This window comes from Heterocephalus glaber, unplaced genomic scaffold (assembly GCF_053883595.1).
Source record: "Heterocephalus glaber isolate CG9 unplaced genomic scaffold, H.glaber_assembly_v1.0 deba00001072, whole genome shotgun sequence".
In the NCBI taxonomy this organism is placed as follows: Eukaryota; Metazoa; Chordata; class Mammalia; order Rodentia; family Bathyergidae; genus Heterocephalus; species Heterocephalus glaber.
In genome coordinates, this window is record NW_028258189.1 from 1,394,599 (window position 1) to 1,414,263 (window position 19,665).

General features: G+C 38.3%; 1 protein-coding gene across 11 annotated transcripts in view; it reads right to left on the minus strand.

Moving 5' to 3' along the window:
• The window catches only part of LOC147828441 (histone demethylase UTY-like), a 258,477-nt gene that overhangs the window by 109,422 nt on the left and 129,390 nt on the right, over positions 1-19,665 (minus strand). For all 11 annotated transcript variants that reach the window (XR_015450784.1, XM_087209914.1, XM_087209917.1 and 8 more), the window contains one exon: positions 1,262-2,040. Coding sequence is in view for 10 of the 11 variants with exons in the window: in XM_087209914.1 (XP_087066040.1) it covers positions 1,262-2,040 (779 nt within the window). In the remaining variant the exon portion in view is untranslated. The remainder of the gene's footprint in view (positions 1-1,261; positions 2,041-19,665) is intronic.

The window sequence follows — 19,665 nt, forward strand, 5'->3', positions numbered from 1 at the left end:
ACACATGAATGACACTCTGTAGATAAACTCATCAATAACAATTCTTTCCTCATGGAATTCCTTAACCAGGTAATATTACATTCTAACACAGATGTTCCTTTCCATTTTTCTGAACTTTTTTTTCTTTTTGGTACCAGCGATTGAACTTGGGACCTTGCGTTTGCGAGGCAGGCGGTGGAACCACTGAGCTAAATCCCCAGTCCTATTTTTCTGAACTTTTAAGATTCCTGCTAAGCCAGGAATGACATTATCAAGTGACAATTGGTTCCCACATACTGTCATTTCCCATCTGACTCTCTCTCTTAAGGTTCAGAATAATTTTATCCCCAGCTTTTGTAATCCAAAGTTTTAAATTCTTTCTCTTCTTTCTACCTCTCTCTTTCCCCCCCTCCCCATTTTCTGATACAGCTTTCAGTAACAAACTAAATTTTAAACTACATTTACCTACTGAAATAACACTTGCACCTACAAAAAAATTACAATATTTTCAACACTTGTATAAAATTATGCACTTCCAGTAAAGCAAAAATTCTTTTAAAACTTTTAAGCCAAAAATAAATCTTTAAGTACATATTTTTCACTTGGAGGTGAATGTTTACAAATCCTCAAAAGTAGAATAAATTCCTTAGGCCATGAAGAAATATAAGATACCAGTTTCACTTAATTATAATTTTTGCACAAAGCTTAATCTTCATTATTACTCCATTATTGTTTCCACAAGCACCAATCTATATAAAAATAACAAAATCTAGATTCATCTTAGAAGTATATCAGTTAATAAACATTTTATAGCTAACTTATAATGGCTTCTAATAAAATAATCTAAGACAGGGCATAAACAACTTTTAGGTACAGCAACACAGAAATTCCAATTTTAGGAGGAGATTTATGTAATCATCAGACAAAGATGTCTTTAAATTTGAAATTTAGAAGCTGGATTGAAATAAAATAGTCAAGATAGGTTAAAAATAATGTTTAAATTGGACACTTGTGGGATATTTGCCTTGTCACTTAATTTTTATCTAAATCCAGAAGCTGTTTATTAAAAATATACTTCTCACTTTTGATAAGGTATAACCACAATTTTCAAACCTACTAACGCTCCTTATGAAACTATTTATTTTAGATATGTAACTAGGTCTTTTGCAATATTTAAGAAAAAATAGTATTTCTACTTTTAAAGAAAAAATCATATTCCATGTCTTCTGATCTGATCAGTGTTCAACTATTTTTACTTTTTAATAAACTTTCCCATACTTACCTGCATGCCTTCAGAACTTCTGCTGAACCAGAATATATGCATACAGACATTGATGGTATGATCTGAGGACTACTCTTGTGGCTAATTACAGGCAAATCTACTTTTGTAGAGATCTGTGAATTCTCCAGCCCTTCTCCATTAATTGCGTGTGACCCACTGTTAGTACTCTTAAGGCTAGTAACACTGGGTGTGTTTGTCTGCTCAGTGGACTTTGGAGAAGGTGTTGCTGTGGAAATGGCTGACGAAGGTGAAGACACAACAGAATTATCAGTCTTTGTATGAATAGTTGTACAAATATTACTGACTTTGTCACAGGTTCCACTACCCATATTGTCATTGGCTTCTCCCATCAACAAGGCAGAGAGCTGAGGATTGTCTGCAATTATTAAATTTGGTGATGTAGAACCTCCATGGTTATGACCAGAAATACCAACTGCTGTGACTTGATGGACAAGCTTAGAAAGTCTTTTGACACCAGCACAACTATTAGATGCTTTTCCAGCATGCCTATTTGTTTCAGACGCCAAATATCTATTTCCTAAAGGCTTGCTCTCTTTGGTAAAGGTAATGCCTTCTTGTGCACCTGAGGTAGCAAGGTGAGAGGAGAGGTGACTGGAAACATCACCCTGTGGTGCTGAATTTCTAGGCGGCTTGTGATGTCCATTCTGATTCTGAACGCCAGTGCTAGCTGCCTGGAGACACTGTGCAGAGCCAGCAGAAAATAGAGGTTGTTCATCATTAGATCTTGCCAAATGTGAACTTTGATCTTTAGGAAGCCCCTAAATTTTTTTTAAAGAAACAAAGGACACTGATTTAGAAGTTGTATCAAAATCAAAATCCACACACAGAACAACATCGATAATTAAAATATTAAATTAGAGCAAACTCATCAAAAATAAACAACTCAATGTGAAACATAATCCAAATTCTAAAGTTGTTTCTTCCCATTATTAACAAAGTGTTTAGTATTCTTTGAGTAAATAATCTACCCTGATGATTAAAATGACTACTATATTTATTAGTTGCCCAAAGCATTTCTTACAGAAAGTTTAAAACTTTCAAGTGTTCAATTATAATATCATACATTTTCTCCAAAGAAAAATATACCTAGAGTTTAAATGCGAAAACATACAAATCAGCATCAACAAAGTCATAAATACACAAACCAACTTAATTTATAGTAAGCTTAATATACAAAGTGTACATATTAAACTTTAAAAATTATTAGTAAACCTGTAATGCAGACCTAGCAAAAATCCTCAAAAGCAAAAATAGTAAATTTATAAAGATATTTTTAAAAAAGCTATCAATTTCAACATTCCTGCCCCTACCTATGCAAAGTCCTTTTGCTTTCAGGTAAAACTGGAATTTGTCAGTAATAAACTCTAAGTAAGTAATAAACTCTAAGTCAGTAATAAACTCTAAGTAAGAAACATGCTCATTAGTTATTTAAACATCAAAGTGACTTAATCCTCTCTCTGTTGACATGCCTCAAATCATGTTCTGTGAACACAACACAATGTTTCTAATCAGAAAAAAATATGTATAATCTTTAAAACTGGATACATTTCAAAAATGACACAAAAAGAGTCCGGTTTGGTAGTGCAACCTGTAATTACAGCTATTCAGGATGGGAGGAGGTAGGAAGATTGCAAATTCCAGCCCAGTCCAGGCAATAAAGCAAACCCTATTTTAAAGTATAATCTTTTCTAAATAGAATTAAAAAAAAAAAAAGATGCAGCTCACCCCTTCCGGGACTAATCTCCAATATCCCCACAGAAAAAGAGGAAGAAGAGAAAAGGAAAACGGAATCCATAAAAACAAGTGTCCCGATGGAAATTTATGCTAAATGGTTAGAAGAAAAGACCCACCCTTGCCATAATTTAGATAAAATCCTTTTTTTAGATAGGTGTCATTTTGTCAACGTATAGTACTCAACAAAAAGTATATTCACAATCATCCAAATTCACTCTAAAATAATCAAAATAATCCAATAGGTAGGGCTGGGGGTTTAGCTCAGTGGTTTCGCTGCCTGATGTACAAGCACAAGGACACGAGTTCGATCCCTGGTACCAAAAAAAAAAAATTGTGGGTTCATCTCTTGGGCCAGGGATTTAGCTCAGTGGTTCTGCTGCCTGCCTTGCAAGCGCAAGGACCCGAGTTCCATCCCCGGTACCAAAAAAGGAAAACAAAATTCAGAAAAAATAGAAAATGACCAATTTTCAACCAAAATTGAATGAATGTACAAAGAAGGTTATATCCAAATATATCCAAAAGAACAAGGCCCAAAATGATGAAAAGCTGATACATATCTAAGAAAGTCATTAAAGCTTTTTTTTTGTTAAGTTTTTTGAGAAAGGGTATTACAATGACGTTTACACTGGACTTTGACTCATTATGTAGCCCCTGCTAGTCTCAAACCCTTGGCAATCCTCCTGCCTCAGGCCTTCAAGTGCTGGGATTACAGGTGTGTGCCACCATGACAGTCAGCTACTCATTAAAACTTAAAATAATCACAAAAGGAACTAATCAAACTGCTAAATCTGAAGATAAAAAGGAAATCCAAAAGGAAGAAAATACTAATCATAATTTTTAAAATGTGACTCACACTGCTCAACAGCAAATTATTGGAACTGACAAAGTCAAACACACCAAATAAATAAAATGCCAAATAAGACATCTATGTCAAGTGAAAGTATATGGAAAAAGCAAACTTGAAATAAACACAGTCCCCCAAAAAACAACTATTGGCAATTATAACAGCAATAAAATAGTGTCAGAAATCATCTAAAACAAATAGTAACTTAGCTTCTCAAGAAGGAATACCACTGAAAATATCTAAAACACTGTGTATAAAAAACTGTGCCTATCTTTTTCTTTTTAAAACAGAAGAATATTTACAGTAGTTAAAACACACAAAAATATTGTACTTAGAACTTTCAAAGTAGTAATACACATGGCAAAAAAATCATAAAGAGAAAACAGATGTTATTTTATATATTATTAGAAAATTTCAAATAGCTACATACAAAAGATTTATTTAACAACACACATTAAGTAGTAAAAAGCAAGAAAACAACAATAACATTACAAGAAAAGTAATGGAAAGAGAACAATGAGTAAGGCAGCAAGTGGAAAACCAATCCTCTTATAGTGCATACAAACAGACTGGATATTCTGATAAAGGACAGAGATTTTTAAACAGGGAAAAAACCCCACCAAGTTCCAATCACAGTAAAGAGTTGCATCATAGAGAGAATATGTCTGAGGAAACAGGTCCTTAGGTAATATTGTTGTGTGAGCATGATGGAGTGTATTTCTGTAAGTTAAGATGACTACAACTTCACTAAACAACACCATTTCATGTGAACAGTGTCTTTTATGTTGGCTGATACAGTTTCATGTAACCTGCATTATATGCTTAGTTCACAGCTGGCTGAAACATCATTAGTCAGCACAAGACTATATGCAAGACATTCTTTATCTTCAAATACACAGGAACATTCAAAGTAAAGGTATTTAAGATACAATGCAGCCAGCAACAGCCATAGAGTTTCAAAGGTAATATTAGTACCATACAAAATATTAAAGAAAACACATACTAAAGAAAAAAAGGAAAAGAGAAACTACAGACATTTATAGCTACATGAATGCACATTAAGGATATACTGTCAAGTGACATAAAGAGGAAACACATGTAAATACTTACTAGTTTCTCTGGTGTGAAAAACTAAAAGTGTAAATAGGATTGAAATGTATAATTGGTAACTGTAATAGGAAGAAAAGGTCTAAATGACTAGGGGAATTGTGAGGGGTAGAGAAAAGGAAAGAAGAATAAAGAAAAAATATGAGAAAAGGAAAAAATGGAAACAAAGTCTTTGTAAATAGGGAAGGGTGGAGGGGGTGAAGGGAGGGCAGGGGAATGGGGAAAAAGTACAAACCAAGATATATCATGCAAAGGTACACCATCCCAATGACGAATCTAAGTGTATTGTATACCTAAAATGTACCAATAAACTTAAAAAAAAAGAAAAAGAGGAAAATTTCACAATGGAAAAAGTCACTACTTCAGGAAGATTTTAGAAACAACAAATATGTACCAAATAACAGATACCAAAGTATATTACACAAAACCTTACAGATTTGAAAGGATTATATAATTCAACAGTACTATAGATTTCAAGGGATGACATTCAAATAGTTGATAGCATATAATCAAAAAAAATAAGGAAGAATAAGAAAGCTTCATCTCTGTTGTATTATTTACTTTCCCACTGCTGACACAAAATACCTGACACCTGCAATTTAAAGGAGAAGTTTATTTGCCTCACAATTTCAGATGATTCAGCCCACAGCTGCCTGGCTCCATGGAAAACAAGGCATGAAGAAGGTCATGATGGAAAGGAGAGCTGCTCACTCCCTAGCAGCTAGCAAGCAGACAGGGAAGGAAGGAGAGGAGGACAATATACCCTTCCAAGTCACACCCCAAGAGACCTGACTCCTAACTAAACAGCTATAAACTCAATGGATTCGTCTCCTGGTGAAAATAGCACCCTCATGATCCAGTCACCTTCCAAACACCCACCTTGAAATGTATGACATCGATCAATTAACCTATAATACATAGAACACTACTCTTTTCAAGAACTAAAGAACAAATTCACATATTTTCAAATTCTAATGGAATAACATCAATTATAGGTCAAGCAAGGAGAAAATTTAAAAATATGCAGTATATTCCCTAAACAAATGGGTTATCCATAAATCAGCAAAAAACAAAATCTAATCAATACATATGTGCAAATAAAATGAAGCTTAAAAATATTTCAAGGGGCAAATTAAAAAAGTAAGAAAATCCTGAGTTTGATCCCTGGTACCAAAACAAAGCGGGTGTTGGGACTTAGCTCAATCGGTCCAGGGCCTGCCAGGCTAGCGCAAGGTCCAGAGTTCAATCCCCAGTACCAAAAAAACAAAAAAGTAAGAAAAGGAACTGGAAAATACCTGGCATTTGATGAAAATGAAAATATGTCATAACAAACTTACATTCAAACAAACATTTAAAAGATTCCTTGCAGATTTAAACATTTCTGTCGTGGGAAGAAAGGTTTCAAAATCACCAGAGTAAGCAATTATCCTCTTAAGAGGTGAGAAGAGGATATAAAAAAAAAATGTAAATATGAGAGAAACAATAACACTGGTCCACAGAAAGCTCACTAAACTAGAGAACAGGAAAAAAAGTATAACATAATCTTTTTTTTTTTTTTGTACCAGGGATCGAACTAGGATCCTTGCACTTGTGCACCACGCAGTGAAACCACTGAACTAAATCCCTGGGCCAACATAATCTTTTTTTAAAAAACACTTAATATTAAGTGAAACAAACTGGACAATAAAGATAAAATATTGCATTGTCTTTCTTCTATAAGAAATCCAAAGTAAAAACAAAGAACAAACTACAAAATAATATGAAGTAAGGAGCTAAGTCTTTCTCAATGGGAATAAAGAAATAGAGGGGAGGTAGAAAAGGGGATGAAAAAAGGACTTACGTTACATACATCTACCAACTCCATCGAGTTAATGTGAATGATACATACTGCAAAAAAGGAAAGACTATGAGGACATGGGTGGAGGGGTAAAGAAGAGAAAGTTAAAGGGAATACAAAAGACATGAAAAGGCATTAAATATATGTACCACTCTTCACAAAAAATATCAACTTTATATTCCACAAACATGGGCTAAAAAAGAAAATGAGATTAAAAAATAAAACTAACATCACTTAAAATATTGCTTCAAAGAATTTAAATATGTCATCTTTTAAAATGGTTTAAAGTGGTTAGAGTTAGAAAAAATTTTAGTACAGAAAAATATTTTGCAAATTAAATGAACAATTTACCCCTTTATATAATAATTCCACTCCTAGGCACAGAAAAAAACAATATATCCACAAAGACTATTAGAGAGGTATTCATAATTGCATATAATACTTAAAATAACTTAAAGGTAGGAAAAACTCCAAAGAGCTCAGAGAAAGGGGGGTTAAAGGATTAGGATAATACTCTTGTTTTGGAGACAGATGCTGGTAGCACCAAACCACAAGCACTGCCACTTGCTGCAGTACTTTTTCTATTTTTTTTCTTCTTCTTCAAGACAACAGGCTCATATTGTCATTCAAGCTGCCATTGAAAGTACTCTGGGGCAAAACCTGAACTCAAACTCAAAAAGATCCTTCTGCCTCAGCCGTTCGAAGAAGAGGATTTCAAAATTCTGCCACCACATCCCAGCTTCTGAATGCAGCTCGATGGACCTCCCTCAAATATTTAATCAAACATCCCACTCTCAATGACAGCAGCCTTCTGTTGCCTTCCTATTCATACCATTACTCCTCTGTTCAGTCGCAGGTACATTTTCCTACGACATACTTTTCAACTCACCATCTAACATTGTACAGTGTTAATTTCTGGTCCATGTCAGTTTTCTTAGCTGACTAAAACAGAGATTAGAGGCATTTCCTGTTTAATGCCTGGAGCTTTGAATATGACACACGTAGTATTTATATGATACTCAGTAAATACTACTGTAAGAATTAAAAAGCTAACAGTCTATATAAAACCTTGTTCCTGACACCATTTGATGACTAAGCTTAAATTTTGTTTTCAGTTGTGTGTGTGCGTGTGTGTGTATGAGCGATGGTTTTCTGTGACAACAGAGTTTAAGAGTGAGGGACTAGTTTACGTGGTGGAGGAAATTTCTAGGGAGCAGAGCATCCCCGCAGTGGCATGGATATTACAGGCTTTTAGCCACGCTTACACTGAGACTAGGGAACAAAGCTCGGAGCAGAAAAGTTGGGAAATCTTGCTGTTTGGGCAGAAAAGAAGTACATGTAAAGGAACAGCCCAGCTTAGGCATATGCAACTTCTAAGGGGATTAATACCATTAAAAGGAAGCTGAATGGATGTCATGGTACACATCTGTAATCCCAGCCCTCTGGGAGGCTGAGGCAGAAAGATTCCAAGATCAATCCCACCTGGACAATTTAGCAACACCCTGTCTCAAAAAGGGCTGGGGATAGAGCTCAATGTGAAGGTCCTGGTTTCAATCCCCAGTACCTCCTGAAAAGAAAGAGGAGGAAGAGGAAGGAGAAAAAGGTGAGAGGGACAGGGAGGAGAAGTGGGGTGGAGGAGAAGTGGGGTGGAGCAGAAGAACAAGGAGTGTGCCACGCACTTTACACAAGGACATAGGAAAACTCACCAGAGGGAACATCAGGAATAAGCAGAGCCACAGCTATCACAGGCTCAGAAATAGAGAAAACAGATTGGTTTCAAAGTGGTTTCAAAGGCCTTCCTGGACAGGACAGAGTATTTTGAAAAGAGAGCCTGAGGATGCTCTGCATTTCCAAAAGTACCTAATTATTCTCTCTGGATTTGTCTCAGCTGTCACAGGCCTCAAAAAAAAGGGGCACTACAGTGTTGGCTCCAGCAGGCTTGGGTACAGGTAAGACCCACAAGTAGGACCTGTGGTGTCAACATGATCCATGCATACAAAATGTAAGATGTACAGGGGGGGTCATGGAAGTTTCTACTGAGATTTCAGTGGAAAGGCATGGGGAGCAAGACTGCAGTCTGTGAAAGCACCCTCCTGGCAGGGGGATTAATGAAGCTGTGAAAGTGAAGCCAAACCTTTGAGGGAGACCCCAGAATTTAAGAGATAATAGGAATGTGGAAAACCTGCCAAGGGAGCAGCAGGTTTAGCCCAAGAGAAAGGCAGAGTTAGCCCAAGAGAAAGGCCATAGGGACTTCAGATAAGCAAGACCCAAGAGGGTCCTTCCAAGTTTTGTTCTTCCTCTGGTCCAACCCTTCATTTCCATGCCTCTATTCTACCTTTTTGGAATGTTGATGTTTAACCTGTGCCACAGGATCTTGGAACCATATTAACTTTTGTTATGATTTTCACAACAGCTCACCGATGAGTTTCCTTTCAGTCTCAGAGGGGATTCTGAACTGAACTTCTAAGAATTCTGGGACAGCTGCAACTTTTGGAATTCTGAGAGGTGGTCTGCATGCATTTTTGCATTGTGAGATGAACCTGAATCTTTGGAGAAAGGAAAAAGAATGCTACAGTTTCAAAAGAAGTATCACCCACAGGCCCCTAGGCTACAGGCATGCCCAAGCGTGGCACTACTGAAAGAGGTAGGGACTATTATGATATCTTCCAAGAATTGGAGATGTGCCATTGGAAGAGCCAATGACCCTGTCCCTTTCAGTTTTTCTTTGTTCTCAGTCAGGAGGTAAACAACATTGCCCCATCACATGTTCTTACTGTCCTATGCTGCCAAAATTCAAACTAAACAATCAGTCATGGACTTAAAGATCAAAAACCTTGAGAGGAATATCTTTTCAGTGTGCAGAAGGATTCTCTCACGTATTTGTTACATTAATGCAAAGCTCATTGAAAGGCAAACAAATGACACTCTTACCAGCTACAATATCTGAATATATTCACTCCATAAAATACATCTCTTCATTTTCAGATAGCAATAATTACAAACTTTGTACTGGTTCTGTATGGTTGAGTAATCGAGATTACACAGTTTTCATTTGCAATCATATCTGAATACATGGTGCATAACTCAGTTTCACAGAGTTACAAATTTTCCTTGGTAATCTGATGAAAAGAAAACTAGTACTCTGACAGCATAATGAAATGTTAATAAAAATCCTGACCCATTAGTTACATTCTGGGTACACACAAAGTGAAGGAAAATATAATGGCCGTGTGTACGTTAAAATGAATTAACATTATTAGTATTCATGTAACCACAAGCAAAGGTTATCTATCTATAATAGATAACCTTTTTAAAAAGTAAATAATCAAAGCAGACTGTTAGAAAAAATTATTTAATCATAATGGAAGACAGTGAAAAAGAAAGGATCTACAAAGCAACTAGAAAACAAAGACATGGCAGCTATGTGTCCTTTTACCTATGAATAATTACCTTGAATGTAAAAAGTTTCAATTCTCCAGGCTAAAAGGTAGAGAGTGAATGGATTGAAAAGATAAAGACTCATCTTACAAGAAACTCTACCAGAGTCGTCTTACAAGAAACTCACTTCAGCTGTGAAGATGCACAGACCAAAAGTCAAGTGATATTTCATGCAAATGGAAACCACAATATTAGTATTGCTAAGAGTAGCTATACTTACATCAGATAAACTGTAAAAAGGGAATAGTTCAGCAACAATACACAACTACCGTAAATATGTATGCACACAACATCGCAGCACCTAAATATGTGGAATAATACAACAGATGTGAAGTACAGATGGACTATATAATACAATAATTTTAGGGAACTTCATGCTTTCAACAGTGGGCAGACCATCTGGCAGAGAAATCAACAAAGAAAACTCAGACTTAAACTGTACTCTAGACCAAACGTACCTTACAAACATTTACAGAGAATTCTGGCAATATGTGTAGAATTCACATTCTTTTCACCTGCTCATGGAACAGTCTTCAGGATAGGTCATACATGAGGCCTCAACAATTATGAGTCTTAAAAAATTTAAGAAGATCAAAGTCATAATCAAGAATCTTTTCTAGCAACGATGTTATAAAAGTAGAAATCAGTAACAGGAAGAACTTCTGAAGCTTTACATACACACATAAATTAAACATACACTTGGAAAAACCAATGGGTCAATGAAGAAACTGTGAAAGCAGGATTAAGAAGGTTTCTGGAGGGTTCTGGATTTAGCTGAGGGGCACTGTGCCTGCCTTGCAAGGGCAAGATCCTGAGTTCAGTGTCCCCTGTACCAAAAAAAAAAAAAAGGTTTCTGGAGATGCATGGAAATGAATATGTAACATACCCAAACCAAGGGAAAGTAGCAAAAAAGCAGCTGACAGGCTTGTGCTTAGTAATAAAGGTGTGCATCAAAAGAGTGAAACCAAGTTAACAACATTCTTTCTTAAGGAACTAGGAAAACATAAACACACGAAAGTGACAATTGATAGAAGGAAACAATAAAGAGAAAGCAGCCAAAAGAGATGCTAGAAGAACTGCAAAAAAATCAAGAAAAGGAAGAGCGGCTTTTGGAAAAGACAAAATGAACAAACCTTACTTTGGCTAAGAAAACTAGAAAAGACAAATATACAAAATCAGAGGTGAGGACGTTACCACAGCTACTGTAGGAAAACAAATGATCGAAAGGAAATGTTTTGAAAATTTTCTACACTAACACACTGTAAAACTCAGAAGAAATGGATAAGTTCCATGACATACACAATTACCAAGGGTTAAATAAGAAGAAAATTGGATAAGCAATAGACTAAGTAATAAAATACCACTCAAGAAAAGGCATGATGGCTAGATTCTACTATGTATTTCAAAAAGAATGTGCAACACTTCTTAAACAATTCTAGAAAACTGAAGCAGAGAGAACTCTCACAAATTCATTTTACAAGGCCAGTATTACCTTGTTACTACAACCAGCCAGAGAACACAACCAAAAGAGAAAACCATAGGCAAATAACCCTGAGAAGCAATGATGCAAAAAATCCTCAACAAAATATTGGCAAACCAAGTCCGACAGCCTTCTATCATTCACTATGACTAAGCGAGAGTCATTCCAGTGATCTAATGGTGGTGCAACATATGGAAGTCAAATACATGATATACTGTATCGAATAAAAGACCAAAAAAAAAAAAAAAAAAAAAAAAAAAGCTGATTTCAATAGATGGAGAAAAAGCACTTACAGAATTCAAGATTCTTTCATGATATTAATTCCAAACACACTACGTATGGAAGCAGCATACTTCAACAGAATAAAAGCCTTATGAAAAACCCCATGACCAACATCATACTAAGTGGAAAAAAAGCTGAAACGTTTTCCTCTAACTTGGACAAAGACAAAGATGCTACTTCGGCCACTTGCAGTTAACACAAAATTGGGACTCCTACCCAAAGAAATTAAGAAAAATAAATGCTATGCATCTAAATCACAAAGGAAGAGGTTAAATCATCCATGTTTTCAAATAACATGTTCCTATATGTGGAAAACCCTGAAGATGTCACAAAAATACTACACTAATAAACCAATTCAGTAAAGTTTGTAGGATCTGAACTGCTGTATCTGAAAGAAAACTTAAAATTCCATTTACTATCTATCTAAAAAATAAAATACATAGAAATAAATTTAACCAAGAGAAAGATCTCTACAATGAAACCTGCAATACACCAGAGAAAGAAATTGAAATGGAGTGTTTCTGAAGTGCAAGAATTCATATAGGTAAAATAACCATAACACCTAAAGCTGTCCACAGTCAGCACAACCTTTACCCAGTACAACAGCAGGGCTGGGGAAACTGTAGGGACATGTCCATAGGCTTAAGGATGAAATTGCATCTTTACCTCTCACCAAATATGAAAACCAACTGAAGTGCATTAAAAGGCTTAAATGTAAGACTGCAAAATTATGAAAGTACTAGAAGATATCGGAAGGGAAACATTTTCTATTGGCCCAGACAAGGCTACATTTGGATGAGACTTCAAAATATAGGCAACAAAGCAAAAATACACAAATGGGCTAACATGGAACCAAAAAGCTTCCACACAGATAAAGAAACAGTTAACGTAGACTACACGTAGAGTGGGCAATCGGGCTCAGCCTGATGTGAGTACAACCATCTTGGTTGTAAATAGCATTTTGTCTCTCAGGTGACCCTGACATGTATCCCAAACCCTAAAGGAGTAACAGAGTCATTGATATGCTCATCTGAATATGTTGTGCTGGCTTCTGGCAGCCAGACTGTTTTTTAACTGACATCTAAATATGCTGATACATTTTTAGAATGGCCATGTACTTTCTAGTTAACTGTGGCTTAGCGTAAGTTGTCTAGCTTAGCATATAAGCCTGCTCTTCCTGACTCAGGATATGAGGACCCTCCTTTCTTCTTGCTTCCCAAAACAAACATCTGTGCACAGGTATCCAACAAATTGCATTCTGTAAAATCCCAAATCTGCTTGCCTCTTTGGTGTCACATCACCTTTTGCCTTTGGCAGATACTTTTCTTATACTAAGACTGCGTTTCATATACTAGGACTGGATTTTTTTTCTCATACACTTGCTGAGTCACTTGCCAAGGAAATGGCCAAAGAAAATCAAGCTTTCACAGGGGAAATTCCGTATTATCCACCACCTGTAAGTAAGAGGGAAGGAGGGGAGTGACCAGTAAATCCCCATATGTCCTAAAATGCAAGAAAAATGTTAAGAGTTTGGAACATTTGAATGTTGCTTAACCCACTGTGCCCAGAAGGGCCAGGATACTGCCACCATGAAGAGACAGCTGTTTTTCTGGGCTGTTTGGTCCCCTGCTGATGTCAAAAATGGTCACAGAAGCAAAAGTAAAATGACTTTTCTACTTCCTTTCTATCTTCCACTTTGGTAGAGAAAGTAGAAGAACCCAATTATAAATTAGAGATGTCTGGGCCAGTTTGTCAATAGGAGGGGAAAAGAAAGGGGGGCCGTGGAAAAAGGGCTACTGGCTCACAACTGAGTGGGATGTAAAACAAAAACAGCAGCAGCAAGAAGAAAAACGAAGCGAGAAAAATGGAAACTTACTGGAATTCTGGGGATGAGAGACAGAAAAATACAAAAATAATGAGAGAAGTTGGAGAGGGTTCTGCAGCTTATGGGCTCTGCTTTTCTCTCTGACCACTCAGGCAGTGTAATGCCAAAACTCAGCAAATGCAGTGGGCTAGGTCAGTCAGGATGGAGCACCCACCTGCCCAATCCCTACCATGAAGGAAACCCTACCAATCTATGCCTTTATCTCTGTAGATCTGCTAGGCATTGCAAAACTGTTCAAACAACTTCCCCCATGGGACTCTGACATTCTGGGTGGTGAGACTCTGAATATGGAGTCAGTATTTATGGGAGACGGTGTTTGTTTGGCTTTAAATGAAGATGGAAAAAATGAGGAGTATAATACCCACCTGGCACTCAGGCAACATTATATAACTTCAAGCAAGTGTAGGGAAGTTGGGGGAACAAGGAGATCTACATGAGGTCCTTCCATGCCCCCATGGTCTGGAGTCCATGACTCCCTCACAGAAAGGTTCCTAACGGCAATGAGAGAGGGTGGCATCTCTATGTAAGGGTATAGAAGAAACCCAGTGTGATGCAGGCAGGCTACGTGTGACCAGGTTTTTGGAAGGCTACGTGTGGCCAGGTTTAAGTCAGTTTTTACCACAGGCAAGACAAAACATCCATAATGGTACCATCTCTATCCATAATGGTACAGTTGCCATCCTCTCTCTCCTTAGTCCAGCTGTCTATAACGCAGGATGTGTATGATATTGAGAAAGCCAAAGTTGACTTGACAGAGACCAAATGAAGCCTGTCACTGAACAGAACAATAGAGGAGAGCAAACCATGGCTTGGGAAAAAGTAAAACAATCCGGTCCAGATAGTGAGAAAATCAATGTGGCATAAGTTTGTTAGTGTTGGGGACGAGTGAGTTCGAACAATGTGAGATGTCCCATACTCTGTGGCAGATTTGAGCCCGTTTATTAAGCTGGTGGCCAAGGAGGGCCTAGGATCCAGAAAGATTTCTCAGCAATGGGAAGCAGTTTGATTTCTCCTTTGAAATCATGCTTTCAGCTGGGGAGGGCTCAGGAGAGCAAGGGCAATCTTACAGAAGTAGAGCCGTGCCAGGTTAGTGGGGGGCACAAGGAAGTTTCACACACTAGTTGAGCTACAAAACATCCTGCAACTGCAGCAAGTTTTCCACCAAGCCAGATGTGGGAGTTTTGGGTGCTTTGTCCAAGCACAGGCACTTTGTTCAGCACAGGTACAAAATGGCATTGAGGCACAAGATGGAGTCGGGTTGGCTATCACATTAGCACCTGTGTTTCTGTGAACAGGTAGATAACCAAGCAGATGCTATCACAGTTTCTCTAAGAAGTGTCCACATCAGTTCTAACTCTCCCAAAAGGTCCCTTCACAGAGGGTGACAAATCAGGTTGGGAGGTTAGCCATTGCAGGTTAAGTAGGGATGGGTCCTTTCTGTTTTCTGAGATTCACTGCAGAGTGAGAGAAATAGGGGGCACAAAAGGAACTCATGTAGAACTCACTATCTGCTTGTCCCCCACACACAACACAATGCAGAAGAATCACCTCACCATAGTAAACTCTGCCTCTAGATGCATGCTAATTCATAAGAACCTAGATGTCTTTCATGACTCAGGACAATTGTAGCTGGATACAAAGGAAAGGAAATAGGACCATGGGGCTAACAAGCTGAAGTAGGTATTACTACATTTGGATATCAAGGGAGCAACCATATCTGGACTCAGGAAAGCATCTTGGAAATGGACTACCTTTTGGGAAAGACTACAGGTATCTGTGAATTCTAGCTTAAAGTCAGAGGGATAAAGACCATGCTGCAATGACAACCAAACTTCCATCCCCTCAATCTCCCTGCCCTACGGGAGGGGAGGGAATAGGGCTGTCAAGGCAGTAGTACACACTTTCCCAGAGGGCACCATGAAAGGGCACACCATTAATTTATTAGGAATATCTAAAATACTTAATACTACCCACAAGAGTGCTTTCAGTAGTTGTGTATGGCTCTCCTCCGTTTTTCTAAAATGGCAGATAGCCAGGCACAGTGGTGCATACCTGTAATCATAGCACTCAGGAGGGTGAGGCAGAGGATAGCCATGAGTTCAAGGCCAGCCTGGGCTATATAGTGAGCTCAAGGCCACCCTGAACTACACAGCAAAACCCTGTCTCAAAAGACATGAAGAGAGACAGACAGACAGACAGACATGCTAGATGGGATTAAGAGAATGCAGATTATGGAGGCCTTAAAGACGATATATCCTATACATGCTGCTGTTCCCAACATTATGTAAATATTAGACTAATATTCCTCAAATGGTTCTGTTCATGCTGTGTTAGAATTAACTAATGCCTTTTTCAGCATTCCTCTGCACACATAGTCAAAAGATCAGTTTACTTTCACATGGAGGGGCAGTCAATGGACTTTCCAGTTGCTGCCCTAGGGCTATCTACACAGTCCCACTGTCTGTCAGGGCATGCTGGCTCTGTACTTATCTTTCACTGATAATGTTTCACTATATTGGTAGTATTACGTTGATTGGTGAAGGTGCTGCTTGTTGTACAGCAGTCTTTGGACCTACCTCCAGGTAAGAGGATGGGCTACAGATCTCCCCAAATTCAAAAGCCCCAGGGTACTCTGCCTGGGTAGATCCATCAAATACTTCCAGTGGTGCCCCAAAATGTGCAGACCTTCCTACTTCCCTTACTTGTTTAGCACAAGACCTGTAATGACTACCTTGGTTAATTAAAGAAGGGGAATACAGGACTGTCCTCCAACAGGGAGCACACAAAAAGACAAAGGGCTCACGCACAAGACCTGGGCATTCCTTTACCTAGGTCAGGCCACTGCAATTAGATGTCACTGGGACAACAGATGAGATGGGATGGATCCTCTGGCAAGTAGAACAAGTCCAAAAGGGACCCCCTGGGGTTTTGGTCACAGCTTTAGAAAGGAGATGAAACTGGACACGCTCTATGTGACCATCAGTTCCTAGTTGTATACAATTTCCTCCTATGGGTAGACCCTCTGAGACTCTGCTCATCACTTTGCAGACTGGTCTGCCCATCAACTAGGTAGAGGATGTACTTTGCAGGATTCAACCTACAAGAGCACAGACTTCTAACTTGTGTATGTGGCACATATATTTACAGCAGCAAAGTGCTCTATCCAACAGGCTGTTTACTCCCAAGTTGTGGGAGATAGTGGGGCTGGTTACCTCTGAAATTGCTTTTTCCACTACAGGTGACTCTATGACCTCCCAAGTCCAAGACAGGATGGGCCCCATACGCAAAAATACCTGGTGTACAGATGGGTACCACAGAGGCAAATGATGTGTATGGACTGCTATTGCAGTACAACCTGCCACAGATACTATCTGGTGTGAGGCAGGAGAAAATCAGAGCAACTTTGTGGGCAGAGCTATGGCCAGCATGGCTAGCAGTAACTCACGTGCCAGGGATGCTGGTTATTTGCCTTGACAGCTGAGGCAGTGATCAAGGTACCCATTTCACTGGACGTGCTAGCCAACATATGGTGTATCAACTGCCAAATAACCCTCAGATGCAAGGTCTGTAGAGTGGGGGGAAATGCCTTACTAAGAGAACAAATACAGCCCTTGTTTGACACATTTACCTTGGATAGCTGGAATGAGGTCCCTGGAGAAGTGCTAATCTAAATACCCACACATTTGGCCTTCCTGAACCTGGGGTATGTGGCCCTGCCCTAGAAATTCCATGTCCAGGGCATATATCAAGATCTCGTGCTGCATAAATTGGTACAAAGGCAAAGATAGCTACTGTTCTGAAAACTGAACACCAAGCCATGAGGAGGGTGCAGTTAAATAGGAACTCAAAGGTCTGATCTTCCACAGTAGATCACTTTTTTGTGTGTGTGCCACAGGGTAAGGAGTGTCTAGCCTGCCTAAACAGTTCCTGCTGACCCTCTTGGGCTCTGGGCTTGATATTATGGCTTGTGCACTGAGTAGGGCAAAGGCAATACCTCTAGGATCTACAGTCTGCCTCTTAATCTGGCATGCCATTTTGACACTAGTTTTAGAAAACCCTCATTTGCCCTGTCCCATTGGACCATACATGTGATATATTCCATTGCATCAGCCCCCAGCTGCTGCTGTTGCCATACTGTCTTAACAGACTTGAGTCCACCAGTACTGCCTTGCTGGATGGTAAAGGTTTTGCCATTATACGTCCTTACAGAGCACTGAATTTTCTTCTGTTTATAAATCTTTAGTGTTCTGCTTTTTTTTTTTTTTTTTTTTTTTTTTTGGTGTTTTCCCTGACAGAATTTGCTTTTGAAATCAACATTTTTATCTTTTAAAAAAAGCATCTGTTCCAATATCAAGAAAGAATGTTGGATGTGAGTTTCTAGTGAGAATGCCAGTGTCATACACTTCATGTCACACATGAAGGGAAGACCCAAAACTGATGCTCTTTCTGACCTGTAGCACCCTTGGGAAAGATGCTAAATTCTTGGTTTGCCTCCTGAAGCTCTTGCTAAAAAAGAAAATCCAGTCATCATTATCATTTGCATAATTGTCTGTCTCTATTCATGCAGATGTTTCTACTTCTGCTGTGGAATCAGTTTACAAGCCAGACAAGTGGTCTCTCTCAGGAGGATACTGTTGATACAATATTAAAAGCCCTCTCGGGCTCAGAAGTGGGGTTGTTGGGGGGCAGAGAGGGACAAGTTCGTAAGAGCTACACAAATACAAAGGAGGGAATGTAGTGATCCAACTTGGCCTGACTATAGACACCCTGGTTGTAAGTGCCATCACGTCCACCAGGTGGCCCTGGCACACATCCCAAGTCCTATAGTAGGATAAAGTTGCTAAGACAGTGAGCTGACCATGTTGCCCCGGCCACTGATATCCACCAGGGTTTTTTAACTGACATCTAAACATGTTGATATGTTTTCAGAAAGACCAGGTCTACTGTGGTTGGGGGTGACCCACCCTAATATAACGGAATATAATTCCTGTGGTCGTTATAGATCTTTTAATCTGTCTGCCCACTAATCAAACAATGTAATACTGGGGTGGAGGGTGTCAAGGCAGGCCCAGAAACAGATACATAGAAATATTCTCAACTGATCTTTGACAAAGGAGCAAAGGAATACAATGAAACAAAAATAATTTTTCCAACAAATAACACTAGAACTGGACATTCTTTTGTTTCCCCTCTAAAAACCAAAACTCAAACAAAAACTACTACATACAGATCTCCTACTCTTCACAAAAAGCATATGAAAATGGATCATCTATCTAAATGAAGGACTGTGAAACTACTGGAAATTAGAAAATCAAGACATTTTGGATTTGGAAATGGCTGTTTAAGTAGAATAGCAAAAGCATGGCTCATAAAAGAAAGATTTTATAAGCTGAACTTCAATACAATTGATATTTGAAGATACTACCAAATATACATGGAGGTAAGTCACAGATTGGAACAAAATGATAGCAAAAGACATACCCAAAAAAGCACTGTTCTTCAAAATTTACAAAAACTTAGAATTCAACAAGAAGAAAGTAATTTTAAAATGATCCAAAGATCTCCAAACTATCTCAACAAAGAGGATGTAGAAACAGCAAATGATATCGAAGAATCTCTATATGATTCATTGCTAATAAATTTCAATTTAAAAGACGACGGAAATGCCCCTTACACCCTACTAACACATGCTAGATTTCACATCAAGACTAAGGCTCATTCATTGCAACTAAGGATCCAAACCAATGTAGTTCTTTAGAAAAGTTTGATAATTTGT